Source organism: Oncorhynchus keta, unplaced genomic scaffold (genome assembly GCF_023373465.1).
Source record: "Oncorhynchus keta strain PuntledgeMale-10-30-2019 unplaced genomic scaffold, Oket_V2 Un_contig_753_pilon_pilon, whole genome shotgun sequence".
Classification (NCBI taxonomy): Eukaryota; Metazoa; Chordata; class Actinopteri; order Salmoniformes; family Salmonidae; genus Oncorhynchus; species Oncorhynchus keta.
Window position 1 is genome coordinate 159,189 of NW_026289522.1, and position 15,400 is coordinate 174,588.

At 41.6% G+C, this 15,400-nt stretch overlaps 1 protein-coding gene across 1 annotated transcript in view; it reads right to left on the reverse strand.

The window, feature by feature from the left end:
• LOC118383662 (kinesin heavy chain-like) overlaps positions 1-14,740 on the reverse strand; it is a 35,070-nt gene extending 20,330 nt beyond the window's left edge. Inside the window, exons 1-9 of the mRNA XM_052511795.1 lie at positions 14,267-14,740; positions 10,809-10,896; positions 8,814-8,887; positions 8,092-8,196; positions 7,733-7,781; positions 7,331-7,386; positions 5,540-5,627; positions 3,848-3,972; positions 2,631-2,735 (exon numbers count right to left, since the gene is read on the reverse strand). Of these exons, the coding sequence (XP_052367755.1) occupies positions 2,631-2,735; positions 3,848-3,972; positions 5,540-5,627; positions 7,331-7,386; positions 7,733-7,781; positions 8,092-8,196; positions 8,814-8,887; positions 10,809-10,896; positions 14,267-14,395 (819 nt within the window). The 5' untranslated portion in view covers positions 14,396-14,740. The remainder of the gene's footprint in view (positions 1-2,630; positions 2,736-3,847; positions 3,973-5,539; positions 5,628-7,330; positions 7,387-7,732; positions 7,782-8,091; positions 8,197-8,813; positions 8,888-10,808; positions 10,897-14,266) is intronic.
• Positions 14,741-15,400: the final 660 nt, after the last annotated feature.

Below are 15,400 nucleotides of genomic sequence, written 5' to 3' on the forward strand. Positions count from 1 at the left end.
GATAACCAGTCACCATCAGCCTCATAGATAACCAGACAGTCTCATAGATAACCAGTCAGCCATCAGGGCCTTTCAACAGACAGCCTCATAGATAACCAGTCAGCCTCATAGATAACCAGTCAGCCTCATAGATAACCAGACAGCCTCATAGATAACCAGTCAGCCTCATAGATAACCAGTCAGTCTCATAGATAACCAGTCAGCTCATAGATAACCAGTCAGCCATCATAGATAACCAGACAGCCTCATAGATAACTAGTCAGTCTCATAGATAACCAGTCAGTCTCATAGATAACCAGTCAGCCATCAGGGCCTTTCAATAGACAGCCTCATAGATAACCAGTCAGCCATCAGGGCCTTTCAACAGACAGTCTCATAGATAACCAGTCAGTCTCATAGATAACCAGTCAGTCTCATAGATAACCAGTCAGTCTCATAGATAACCAGTCAGTCTCATAGATAACCAGACAGTCTCATAGATAACCAGTCAGTCTCATAGATAACCAGTCAGTCTCATAGATAACCAGTCAGTCTCATAGATAACCAGTCAGCCATCAGGGATAACAGCCTCATAGATAACCAGTCAGCCATCAGTCAGTCTCATAGATAACCAGTCAGCCATCAGGGCCTAGATAACCAGACAGCCTCATAGATAACCAGTCAGTCTCATAGATAACCAGTCAGTCTCATAGATAACCAGTCAGTCTCATAGATAACCAGTCAGTCTCATAGATAACCAGTCAGTCTCATAGATAACCAGTCAGCCATCAGGGCCTTTCAACAGACAGCCTCATAGATAACCAGTCAGTCTCATAGATAACCAGTCAGCCTCATAGATAACCAGTCAGTCTCATAGATAACCAGTCAGCCTCATAGATAACCAGTCAGTCTCATAGATAACCAGTCAGCCTCATAGATAACCAGTCAGTCTCATAGATAACCAGTCAGTCTCATAGATAACCATTCAGTCTCATAGATAACCAGTCAGTCATCAGGACCTTTCAACAGACAGCCTCATAGATAACCAGTCAGTCTCATAGATAACCAGTCAGTCTCATAGATAACCAGTCAGTCTCATAGATAACCAGTCAGTCTCATAGATAACCAGTCAGTCTCATAGATAACCAGTCAGTCTCATAGATAACCAGTCAGCCATCAGGGCCTTTCAGCAGACAGCCTCATAGATAACCAGTCAGTCTCATAGATAACCAGTCAGTCTCATAGATAACCAGTCAGTCTCATAGATAACCAGTCAGCCATCAGGGCCTTTCAACAGACAGCCTCATAGATAACCAGTCAGTCTCATAGATAACCAGTCAGTCTCATAGATAACCAGTCAGTCTCATAGATAACCAGTCAGCTCATCAGTCAGCCATCAGGGCCTTTCAACAGACAGCCTCATAGATAACCAGTCAGTCTCATAGATAACCAGTCAGTCTCATAGATAACCAGTCAGTCTCATCAGATAACCAGTCAGTCTCATAGATAACCATAGATAACCAGTCAGTCTCATAGATAACTAGTCAGTCTCATAGATAACCAGTCAGTCTCATAGATAACCAGTCAGCCATCAGGGCCTTTCAACAGACAGCCTCATAGATAACCAGTCTCATAGATAACCAGTCAGTCTCATAGATAACCAGTCAGCCATCAGGGCCTTTCAACAGACAGCCTCATAGATAACCAGTCTCATAGATAACCAGTCAGTCTCATAGGTAACCAGTCAGCCATCAGGGCCTTTCAACAGACAGCCTCATAGATAACCAGTCAGTCCAGACAGTCTCATAGATAACCAGACAGTCTCATAGATAACCAGTCAGTCTCATAGATAACCAGTCAGCCATAGGCCTTTCAACAGACAGCCTAGATAACCAGTCAGTCTCATAGATAACCAGTCAGTCTCATAGATAACCAGTCAGTCTCATAGATAACCAGTCAGCCATCAGGGATAACCAGACAGCCTCATAGATAACCAGTCAGCCATCAGTCAGCCTTTCAACAGACAGCCTCATAGATAACCAGTCAGTCTCATAGATAACCAGTCAGATAACCAGTCAGTCTCATAGATAACCAGTCAGTCTCATAGATAACCAGACAGTCTCATAGATAACCAGTCAGTCTCATAGATAACCAGTCAGTCATCAGGGCCTTTCAACCAGATCAGCCTCATAGATAACCAGTCAGTCTCATAGATAACCAGTCAGTCTCATAGATAACCAGTCAGTCTCATAGATAACCAGACAGTCTCATAGATAACCAGACAGTCTCATAGATAACCAGTCAGTCTCATAGATAACCAGTCAGTCTCATAGATAACCAGACAGTCTCATAGATAACCAGTCAGTCTCATAGATAACCAGACAGTCTCATAGATAACCAGACAGTCTCATAGATAACCAGACAGTCTCATAGATAACCAGTCAGTCTCATAGATAACCAGTCAGCCATCAGGACCAGATCAGAATAAAAACATGACCTCACTGCTGACGCAAAACTTTTTTTCAGCAAAAGCACATTTTGGTTAATTGTTTTTACACAATTTCAATGTCACATATGCAAAGTATTCAGTAATCCCTGCTGATGTCCCTATATTAAAAGAGAGAAGGGTAAGATACATAGAGAGAACTCACTGTCCCCTCAGCCAGAGCAGAGATGACATTCCCCAGAGCAGAGAGGGACTTATTGATATTTTTAGCTTCGTCCAACACGGCTCCTTCAGCACCTGTCTTACTGACCTTAAAGAGACAAACAGAGAGAGAAACGACTGTCAGCAGGGGAGAGAGGCCACACAATGCAGCAGCATCTTCTAACTGACAGGTCTGGAGTTATAACACCTTATAAAACAGTTATAACAGTCATAACACAATTAGTTTGTTTGGAATCTGTCTTCAGCATCTTACACCTGACTGACAAGCTGGGAGTTATGACACCTTATAACACAATAATAGCACAGTTATAGTTATAACACAGGTATGCAGTTCTAACAAGTTATGGTGGTTCATTGGCCTCTTCATCAGACAAGCCTAGAGTTATAACACAGTTATAAACAGTTCTAACACAAGTTATGGTGGTTCATTGGCCTCTTCATCAGACAAGCCTAGAGTTATAACACAGTTATAAACAGTTCTAACACAAGTTATGGTGGTTCATTGGCCTCTTCATCAGATCAAGCCTAGAGTTATAACACAGTTATGACAAGTTATAAACAGTTCTAACACAAGTTATGGTGGTTTGTTGGGGTCTGCCTTTACCATCAGACTGATTTACCTTCTCACTCCCAGCCAGATCCACCAGGTATAACTCCTTTACCATCAGACTGATTTACCTTCTCACTCCCAGCCAGATCCACCAGGTATAACTCCTTTACCATCAGACTGATTTACCTTCTCACTCCCAGCCAGATCCACCAGGTATAACTCCTTTACCATCAGACTGATTTACCTTCTCACTCCCAGCCAGATCCACCAGGTATAACTCCTTTACCATCAGACTGATTTACCTTCTCACTCCCAGCCAGATCCACCAGGTATAACTCCTTTACCATCAGACTGATTTACCTTCTCACTCCCAGCCAGATCCACCAGGTATAACTCCTTTACCATCAGACTGATTTACCTTCTCACTCCCAGCCAGATCCACCAGGTATAACTCCTTTACCATCAGACTGATTTACCTTCTCACTCCCAGCCAGATCCACCAGGTATAACTCCTTTACCATCAGACTGATTTACCTTCTCACTCCCAGCCAGATCCACCAGGTATAACTCCTTTACCATCAGACTGATTTACCTTCTCACTCCCAGCCAGATCCACCAGGTATAACTCCTTTACCATCAGACTGATTTACCTTCTCACTCCCAGCCAGATCCACCAGGTATAACTTCCCTGACAGTTTCTTCTCTGTTTCCACATTCTCTTGTTTGATGTTGATCAGGAAGATGCTGTGGCTTCTGGAACTGTGCTCATTCATGTCTATGAACAGGACAAAATACTATATATTATAGAAGTATATATTATAGAAGAAGTATATATTATAGAAGAAGTATATATTATAGAAGAAGTATATATTATAGAAGAAGTATATATTATTGAAGAAGTATATATTATAGAAGAGGTATATATTATAGAAGAAGTATACATTATAGAAGAAGTATATATTATAGAAGTATATATTATAGAAGAAGTATATATTATAGTATATATTAAGAAGAAGTATATATTATAGAAGAAGTATATATTATAGAAGAAGTATATATTATTGAAGAAGTATATATTATAGAAGAAGTATATATTATAGAAGAAGTATATATTATAGAAGAAGTATATATTATAGAAAGTATACATTATAGAAGAAGTATATATTATAGAAGTATATATTATAGAAGAAGTATATATTATAGAAGAAGTATATATTATAGAAGAAGTATATATTATAGAAGAAGTATATATTATTGAAGAAGTATATATTATAGAAGAGGTATATATTATAGAAGTATATATTATAGAAGAAGTATATATTATAGAAGAAGTATATATTATAGAAGAAGTATATATTATAGAAGAAGTATATATTATTGAAGAAGTATATATTATAGAAGAGGTATATATTATAGAAGAAGTATACATTATAGAAGAAGTATATATTATAGAAGAAGTATACATTATAGAAGTATATATTATAGAAGAAGTATATATTATAGAAGAGGTATATATATTTTTGAAGAAGTATATATTGTAGAAGAAGTATACCTTATAAAATAAGTATATATTATAGAAGAAGTATTTATTATTGAAGAAGTATATATTATCGTAGAAGTATATATTATAGAAGAGGTATATCTAATAGAAGTATATCTAATAGAATAATTATATCTTATTGAAGAAGTATATATTATAAAATAAGTATGTATTATAGAAGAAGTATATATTTTAGAATAAGTATATTATAGAAGTATATCTTATCAAATAAGTAAGTCTAATTGAAGTATATATTATAGAAACATATATATTATAGAAGAAGTATATCTAATAGAAGTATATCTAATAAGTATATCTTATTGAAGAAGTATATATTATAAAATAAGTATATTTTTTTATAAGTATATATTATAGAAGAAGTATATATTATTGAAGAACTATATATTATTGAAGAAGTATATATTATAGTAGAAGTATATATTATAGAAGAAGTATATCTAATAGAAGTATATCTTATTGAAGAAGTATATATTATAAAATAAGTATATATTTTAGAAGAAGTATATATTATAGAAGTATATCTTATCAAATAAGTATGTCTAATTAAAGTATATATTATAGAAGAAGTATATCTTACAGAAGAGGTATATATTATTGAAGAAGTATATATTATAGAAGTAGTATATATTATAGTAGCAATGATACACCCTTCTAGGAAGTGTTTCCTGGCCTCTGTGCATCTGCTTGCAGGCCGGGATAGTGTTAAACACTTTGACAACTGTTTATCTAAGAAGGGCTTCATAAATAAATGTGATTGATTGATAGAAGAGACACAACATACTTGTCACAGCCACGTGCCGGTTGGCCTTTCCCTCATCGATGACATCCATGACTTCCTCTGGACTGGACACAAAGCGTTCTGTACAACCCTGGGACAGGATCACATCACAGCTTTAACAGGTTGGTGCCTTTTATGATTTCTATAACATTTTTTTATTTGAACAATTAACTAGGCAAGTCAGTTAAGAACAAATTATTATTTAAAATGACAGCCTAACCCGGCCAAACCCTCCCCTAACCCGGACGACGCTCGGCCAATTGTGCGCCGCCCTATGGGACTCCCGACAACGGACAGTTGTGATACAGCCCGGGATCAAACCCGAGTCTGTAGTGACGCCTCTAGCACTGTGTTGCAGTGCCTTAGACCGCTGCGCCACTCGGGAGGCAGCCGTATAACATTATATAGGCTGATACATGCTGATGACAAGAAATATAGCATTATACACCTGCAGAATGTGTTACCTAACCATCTGTACTGCTCACCTTGACATGTGTTACCTAACCATCTGTTCTGCTCACCTTGACATGTGTTACCTAACCATCTGTTCTGCTCACCTTGACATGTGTTACCTAACCATCTGTTCTGCTCACCTTGACATGTGTTACCTAACCATCTGTAACCATCTGTTCTCACCTTGACATGTGTTACCTAACCATCTGTTCTGCTCACCTTGACATGTGTTACCTAACCATCTGTTCTGCTCACCTTGACATGTGTTACCTAACCATCTGTTCTGCTCACCTTGACATGTGTTACCTAACCATCTGTTCTGCTCACCTTGACATGTGTTACCTAACCATCTGTTCTGCTCACCTTGACATGTGTTACCTAACCATCTGCTCACCTTGACATGTGTTACCTAACCATCTGTTCTGCTCACCTTGACATGTGTTACCTAACCATCTGTTCTGCTCACCTTGACATGTGTTACCTAACCATCTGTTCTGCTCACCTTGACATGTGTTACCTAACCATCTGTTCTGCTCACTCACCTTGACATGTGTTACCTAACCATCTGTACTGCTCACCTTGACATGTGTTACCTAACCATCTGTTCTGCTCACCTTGACATGTGTTACCTAACCATCTGCTCACCTTGACATGTGTTACCTAACCTGTTACCTAACCATCTGTACTGCTCACCTTGACATGTGTTACCTAACCATCTGTACTGCTCACCTTGACATGTGTTACCTAACCATCTGTTCTGCTCACCTTGACATGTGTTACCTAACCATCTGTTCTGCTCACCTTGACATGTGTTACCTAACCATCTGTTCTGCTCACCTTGACATGTGTTACCTAACCATCTGTTCTGCTCACCTTGACATGTGTTACCTAACCATCTGTTCTGCTCACCTTGACATGTGTTACCTAACCATCTGTTCTGCTCACCTTGACATGTGTTACCTAACCATCTGTTCTGCTCACCTTGACATGTGTTACCTAACCATCTGTTCTGCTCACCTTGACATGTGTTACCTAACCATCTGTTCTGCTCACCTTGACATGTGTTACCTAACCATCTGTACTGCTCACCTTGACATGTGTTACCTAACCATCTGTACTGCTCACCTTGACATGTGTTACCTAACCATCTGTACTGCTCACCTTGACATGTGTTACCTAACCATCTGTTCTGCTCACCTTGACATGTGTTACCTAACCATCTGTTCTGCTCACCTTGACATGTGTTACCTAACCATCTGTTCTGCTCACCTTGACATGTGTTACCTAACCATCTGTTCTGCTCACCTTGACATGTGTTACCTAACCATCTGTTCTGCTCACCTTGACATAGGGAACTCTGTTCTTGTCCTCATGCACAGCCAGGTTGGTCTTCGACACTGGAAAAGAGGGAAACGAGTCATTAGGAAAGGATAGCTAGTCAGTTGTACAACTGAATGCATTCAACTGAAATGTGTCTGAATCAGAGAGGTGGGGGGGGCTGCCTTAATCGACATCCATGTCATCGGCACCCGGAGAGCAGTTGCTGTCTTGTTCTGCCTTGTTCAAGAGTAGAACGCCAGATTTTTCCACCTTGCCGCCTCGGGGATTTGAACCAGTGACCATTCGGTTACTGGCTCAACGCTCTTAACCACTAGGCTACCCCATTATGACCTGTCTAAAATTATCTCTGTTCATCTTCAAAAGAATTCTCTTTGAAGTCCATCCAACACAAGTTCTTCTTACCATCTAGTAAGTCTCGGATCTTGTCCAGGTAGATCTCAAAATACGAGACCTGCACAAGAAAACAGGAATCAATACAGGGTACATTTTGATGACCATAGAAATGGTAGGAGGCCGTCTGCGCTCCTTAAAGGTCCTTGATACCAAATAGTATCTGTTCCAGGTGTGTAGGTATCAAAATGAGAATACTGGAAGGGATGGAGACTGACAAACTGTTTAACCTCTGGATTTATTCACTTAAAAAACAAAAACATTTTGATGACCAGACATCTTGTTGATATTGATTTGATTTGATACTTGTTGAATGTCTTTCTTATTGGGCCCTGAGGGAATAAATACAGTTGAATTTAACAATGGAATACCTTGATGTGGAACTCGAGGTTCTCGTCCATGGAGTAGATGTGATCGAAGATGTCGTGAGCGATGCGTGGGATGATGCCCATCAGCTGGGGGTCGTGGAGCTTGCCCTGCGATGAGGAACAATACATTACACCACACTCAATACTGATTATTATCACTAAATAGTCTGGGGTGCGGGGAACATCCCGTATAGACAACCTGTTCTATATACACTGAATATCTACAGTGGTTCTATATAATAGACATCTATACCCCCAAGAAGCAGCTGTTCTATATGCTGTTCTCTATCTACTGCTGGCTTTAGCTGATCCTTGCTGTTCAGTGAAGAAGAAACAACTGCCACTTTATAAAGCCATTAACTGCTCGAGGATAAATGCAACCTAAAGCGTTGGTGGTCCAGTTCTTTAAATCACCCACACTACAGAACCATAATCTCACCCTAAATCAATTCAGTCTCAGAGAGTGGTGAAATTAAACAATGTATGTCTGCCACCCTAACTGATCTGATGTGTTTTACTGCTCTTAGAAAGGCTGGACTGACTTCCAGTGAAACATCATGTCAGAAGGCTCTCTGCTGGACTGTCTGAGAATAGTCTGTTCAGTCGTCTTGGTACCGTGTTCTCAGGGCCTACTGTACCTACAACATATAGGCTGCCTTTAGATCATATCTTTCCTGTCTCTGTTCATTTAGGCAGGTGCCATTACTACAGAGAATCAGGCTGACCTCCATGGTGTGGGTCTTCCCCGAGGAGGTCTGTCCATAGGCAAAGATGGTTCCATTGTATCCTCCAAGGACGTCTGTGTGAATACAATACAGTTCAACTTTATTTGTCCAGAAATGTGTACTTTTGCTGTGTGGTGTTTTTTCACCAACCCACCGGACACCACACATACACAAGGAATGTGGATCAGTCATATTAACACTTATTCTACAAGGGGAAGGACTCACCAGCTGAGGTTAGCCTACCTTCAACAATCTGTCTGGGGTTAGCCTACCTTCAATAATCTGTCTGGGGTTAGCATCCTTCAACAATCTGTCTGGGGTTAGCCTACCTTCAACAATCTGTCTGGGGTTAGCCTACTTTCAACAATCTGTCTGGGGTTAGCCTACCTTCAACAATCTGTCTGGGGTTAGCCTACCTTCAACAATCTGTCTGGGGTTAGCCTACCTTCAACAATCTGTCTGGGGTTAGCCTACCTTCAACAATCTGTCTGGGGTTAGCCTACCTTCAACAATCTGTCTGGGGTTAGCCTACCTTCAACAATCTGTCTGGGGTTAGCCTACCTTCCTTCAACAATCTGTCTAGCTACCTTCAACAATCTGTCTGGGGTTAGCCTACCTTCAACAATCTGTCTGGGGTTAGCCTACCTTCAACAATCTGTCTGGGGTTAGCCTACCTTCAACAATCTGTCTGGGGTTAGCATCCTTCAACAATCTGTCTGGGGTTAGCATCCTTCAACAATCTGTCTGGGGTTAGCCTACCTTCAACAATCTGTCTGGGGTTAGCCTACCTTCAACAATCTGTCTGGGGTTAGCCTACCTTCAACAATCTGTCTGGGGTTAGCCTACCTTCAACAATCTGTCTGGGGTTAGCCTACCTTCAACAATCTGTCTGGGGTTAGCCTACCTTCAACAATCTGTCTGGGGTTAGCCTACCTTCAACAATCTGTCTGGGGTTAGCCTACCTTCAACAATCTGTCTGGGGTTAGCCTACCTTCAACAATCTTCAACAATCTGTCTGGGGTTAGCCTACCTTCAACAATCTGGGGTTAGCATCCTTCAACAATCTGTCTGGGGTTAGCCTACCTTCAACAATCTGTCTGGGGTTAGCCTACCTTCAACAATCTGTCTGGGGTTAGCCTACCTTCAACAATCTGTCTGGGGTTAGCCTACCTTCAACAATCTGTCTGGGGTTAGCCTACCTTCAACAATCTGTCTGGGGTTAGCCTACCTTCAACAATCTGTCTGGGGTTAGCCTACCTTCAACAATCTGTCTGGGGTTAGCCTACCTTCAACAATCTGTCTGGGGTTAGCCTACCTTCAACAATCTGTCTGGGGTTAGCCTACCTTCAACAATCTGTCTGGGGTTAGCATCCTTCAACAATCTGTCTGGGGTTACCTACTTTCAACAATCTGTCTGGGGCCTACCTTCAACAATCTGTCTGGGGTTAGCCTCCTTATCTGTCTGGGGTTAGCCTCCTTCAACAATCTGTCTGGGGTTAGCCTACCTTCAACAATCTGTCTGGGGTTAGCCTACCTTCAACAATCTGTCTGGGGTTAGCCTACCTTCAACAATCTGTCTGGGGTTAGCCTACCTTCAACAATCTGTCTGGGGTTAGCCTACCTTCAACAATCTGTCTGGGGTTAGCCTACCTTCAACTATCTGTCTGGGGTTAGCATCTTTCAACTATCTGTCTGGGGTTACCTACTTTCAACAATATGTCTGGGGTTAGCCTACCTTCAACTATCTGTCTGGGGTTACCTACTTTCAACAATATGTCTGGGGTTAGCCTACCTTCAACAATATGTCTGGGGTTAGCCTACCTTTAACAATTTTTCTGGGGTTAACCTACCTTCAACAACCTGTTTGGGGTTAACCTACCTTCAACAATATGTCTGGCGTTAACCTACCTTCAACAACCTGTTTGGGGTTAACCTACTTTCAACAATATGTTTGGGGTTAACCTACCTTTAACAATCTGTTTGGGGTTAACCTACCTTTAACAATCTGTTTGGCACAGGCATCGTAGACCTGCTCCTGGGCTGTATTGGGAGGCAGGACGCGGTCAAAGACATACGGTTTACCCTGTCCAGAACAGACAAAATGCACAGTGATTACAGAGCTCTATGGGAAAGAGGTAATGGGTAAATACCACCTCATACTTTCTCTCTAACACTATGTGAATGGTAATAAATATTCAATAGCAGAGCTTGTGAATGGTAATCAATCATCAAAACCAGAGCTTGTGAATGGTAATCAATAGCGGAGTTTGTAAATGGAAATAAATATTCAATAGCAGAGCTTGTGAATGGTAATCAATCATCAATACCAGAGCTCGTGAATGATAATTAATAATCAATTGCAGAGCTTGTGAGACAATTACAATAGAGCTACAAGCAGCAGGTTTAATCAACACGATCTAGCCTGGTCTATGGGGACGGACACAACACAAGACAACCAGCCTGTCAGCAGCTGAGCTGTCTGTCTGTAGACTACAGGAGACTGAGGAGATGTCTGTACCAGCTGAGCTATCTGCAGGCTGCAGAAGAATGCATTGATGTCTGTAACAGCTAGCAGGCCTACTGCTTTAAACAGAGGCTTCTGTTCTTTCTCTGGAACTAAAGTGATTGATGTGAGATCTCATTGGCCTTCATAATACACAACTGCATTAGGCCTCAATTTCATATTATATTAGGTAAATATGTGGTATACAGTGTACTTCCTTAACACACACACACACACACACACACACACACACACACTGACACAATGTTTTATTATGATGGCAGGCAACCTTATGCATAATACATGAACACTGAACGGGTGTTGAGCAAGGGGAGGAGCTTAATGACGAGATACTGTTTACAGACAAGCTATTGTGATGAGAACTCTGTAGGCCTTCTGTAAGATGCTGCCCATGAGCATGCAAAATAAGACCTTTAGCTCTTATCTAGATGTTTTGCAAGAATCTATGTCGACACTTGCTCGTCGAGCGTCTTATTCCAAATTCATGGGCATTAATATGGAATTGTTCCCCCCTTTACTGCTGTAACAGCCTCTCCACTCTTCTGGGAAGGTTTTCCACTAGATGTTGGAACATTACTGCTGTAACAGCCTCAGCAGCTGAGCTCCACTCTTCTAACAGCTAGCAAGCCTACTGGGGGAATGTTGGAACATTACTGCTTTTCCACTCTTCTGGGTAAATATGTGGTAACATTACTGCTTAACAACACACACTCCACACACTGACATATGTTGGAACATTACTGCTGTAACAGCCTCTCCACTCTTCTGGGAAGGTTTTCCACTAGATGTTGGAACATTACTGCTGTAACAGCCTCTCCACTCTTCTGGGAAGGTTTTCCACTAGATGTTGGAACATTACTGCTGTAACAGCCTCTCCACTCTTCTGGGAAGGTTTTCCACTAGATGTTGGAACATTACTGCTGTAACAGCCTCTCCACTCTTCTGGGAAGGTTTTCCACTAGATGTTGGAACATTACTGCTGTAACAGCCTCTCCACTCTTCTGGGAAGGTTTTCCACTAGATGTTGGAACATTACTGCTGTAACAGCCTCTCCACTCTTCTGGGAAGGTTTTCCACTAGATGTTGGAACATTACTGCTGTAACAGCCTCTCCACTCTTCTGGGAAGGTTTTCCACTAGATGTTGGAACATTACTGCTGTAACAGCCTCTCCACTCTTCTGGGAAGGTTTTCCACTAGATGTTGGAACATTGCGGCGGGGATTTTCTTTTATTCAGCCACAAGAGCATTAGTGAGGTCGGGCACTGATGTTGGGTGAATAGGACTGGCTCACAGTCAGCGTTTCAATTAATCCCAAAGGTGTTTGACGGGGTTGAGGTCAGGGCACTGTGCAAGCCAGTCACGTTCTTCCACACAATCTCAACAAACCATTTCTGTATCGACCTTGCTTTGTGCACGGTGGCATTGTCTTGCTGAAACAGGAAAGGACCTTCCCCAAACTGCTGCAACAAAGTTGGAAGCAAAGGATCATCTAGAATGTCATTGTATGCTGTAGCGTTAAGATTTTCCTTCAATGGAACTAAGGGACCTAGTCCGATGCATGAAAAACAGCCCCAGACCATAATTCCTCCTCCACCAAACTTTACAGTTGGCACTATGCATTCGGGCAGGTAGTGTTCTCCTGGCATCCGCCAAACCCAGATTTGTCAGTCGTGCTGCCAGATGGTGAAGCGCGATTCATCACCCCAGAGAACGCATTTCCACTGCTCCAGAGTCTAGTGGCGGCGAGCTTTACACCACTCCAGCCGAGGCATGGCATTGCAGATGTTGATCTTAGGCTTGTGTGCGGCTGCTCGCTTCAGCGGTTCCGTTCTGATAGCTTGTGTGGCCTACCACTTCGCGGCTGAGCTGCTGTTGCTCATAGATGTTTCCACTTCACAGTAAAAGCACTTACAGTTGACCGGGGCAGCTCCACTAGGGAAGACATTTGACCAACTGACTTGTCGGAAAGGTGGCATCCTATGATGGTGCCACGTTGAAAGTCACTGAGCTCTTCAGTAAGGCCATATTCTACTGCCAATGTTTGTCTATGGAGATTGCACGGCTGTGTGTTCGATTTTATACACCTGTCAGCAACAGGTGCGGCTGAAATAGCTGAATCCATTATTTGGAAGGGATGTCCAAATACATACATACATATACAAATGTATCTTGATTGGGCAGGTGATGGGCACACACAGCGTAAGGCTGGGAAAGTGTATGACTCCCTTGCCACTAGCTGAAAACCTGAACTTGAAGAATCATTCAAGCCAAGCCAGTCATCCGACTACTGTACTGTAATCCATTTAACAGGCTTGCCACTTTTAAACTGGTAACATTAAATAAATCCTATTAGATCCAATCAAAACGTTCAAAGGTAAAACTGCGTGTATGAGAGGAAATGCCTTATATGGTGTTTATTTTCCTATTATGAGTGCTTCCATTCAGAACACAGGTGACAGAGAAGGACAGTATGTTGGCCACCTGGAATCTGCCACCTCAGCAGAGTGAATACCGCATAACAGCAGTGTCAAAGTACAATCTGTCTCTTTGGCAACAGCCACCGGGTCCCTGTCTCTCTCTGGCAACAGCCCCGGGTCCCTGTCTGACAACAATTCTCAGGCCATCAGCTGCAGCTGGAGATAGCGACAGCGCAACACAATCAAAACATGTAGGCGACCAACAAATGCTCTGCTTGTGGAAGTTGCCACATACATCTTTTTTAAAACAAAAATCCATAGGCTACAATCCAATGTGCTGCGTGTAATGACTGCCAATACAGTGGACGCTCTCTGTTGCAAATGCTCACTGCATTGCACATTGCCTCTGCGCGTGTTGCTCGTGTTTGAGTCGTCTAGTTGTGACAACAATAGACCTACACAAGCAAAGTTATATTCAGCAGATAAATTAACTATTAGATGCAGCACTTACAGTTATAACCACGGTGTCGTCTTCTTTGAATTTGGGGATGTATTTGTCTCCTCTTGTTATTTCGGATTCATTTAGTGGCCTGAATCGGCACATTACTTTCACGCCGTATTCGGCTGCAGCATCCGCCATGGCTGCGTTCTATCCAGGCAAGCAGATATCCAGATCAACTTTGATCCGCGGATGGTTTTTATCTGTTGAATGATTGTAAGTAAACCAACGCGTCCTTCACTCAAAGTGCCCCTATTTCGCTACGCCACGGGCATTTAGTTGAGACAGATTCCGATCAGAATGCAAATTATTGGTCCGGAGACAGTCTTGGATGAAACAATTATAAAAATCCTACAAAAATATAATTTACAAAGGGATAAGCCTGTCCTTCAGAAGAGACGAGTGCCGCGGAGTTGAGAAACCCCCGCATCGTACTGCACGTTGCTCTGCGCTCTTCTCTTCCACACTGCATCAGCATCAGCACCACTCCCCTTCCTCCTCCCCCCTCCCTCTGGCCTGGAGCCCAGCATCTCGCTGCTCGAAATAACAGCTAGAGGTCAGTGTTTAACTCTAAAGGAAATTAATCGTTTCAAATCTGAAATTCTATTGCCCATCAATGTAAAAAAAACTACTACCTGCAACTGATTGCAATATATTTAAATTCCTTTTGATAGAATGTGATTGGATGTGCATGAGCGTTTAAAACAGTATCACGTGTATCAATACTGAAAAGGTTCAATAAGAGTGCACTAAAATGCCAAATAATTCAAGTAGGAGTGACCAGTTTTTAATATCTTAAAACATCTGTGCAACATTGTTCAAATGTTACGTCGCTGTATGACCTGTCATGTTTACAATATTTACAAAATAAAAAAAACAGCTGCTTACATGAAATAATAGACAACGCCAAACAATGAGAAAACATGGGACTTCACACTATTTGTCCTAGAACCCACAATGCAACAAATCACATCAAGTGCACAACACACTTTACAAAGTAGTCTACTTTTGTAAAGTACACACACACACACACACACACACACACAGTGAGAAAACGTAGTTACATGTGGAAAAACCAACACTGACAACAGCAACATGTTAATAACACACAAATAAAGATTCATAGAGCAAGCAAGGGTAAGAAAA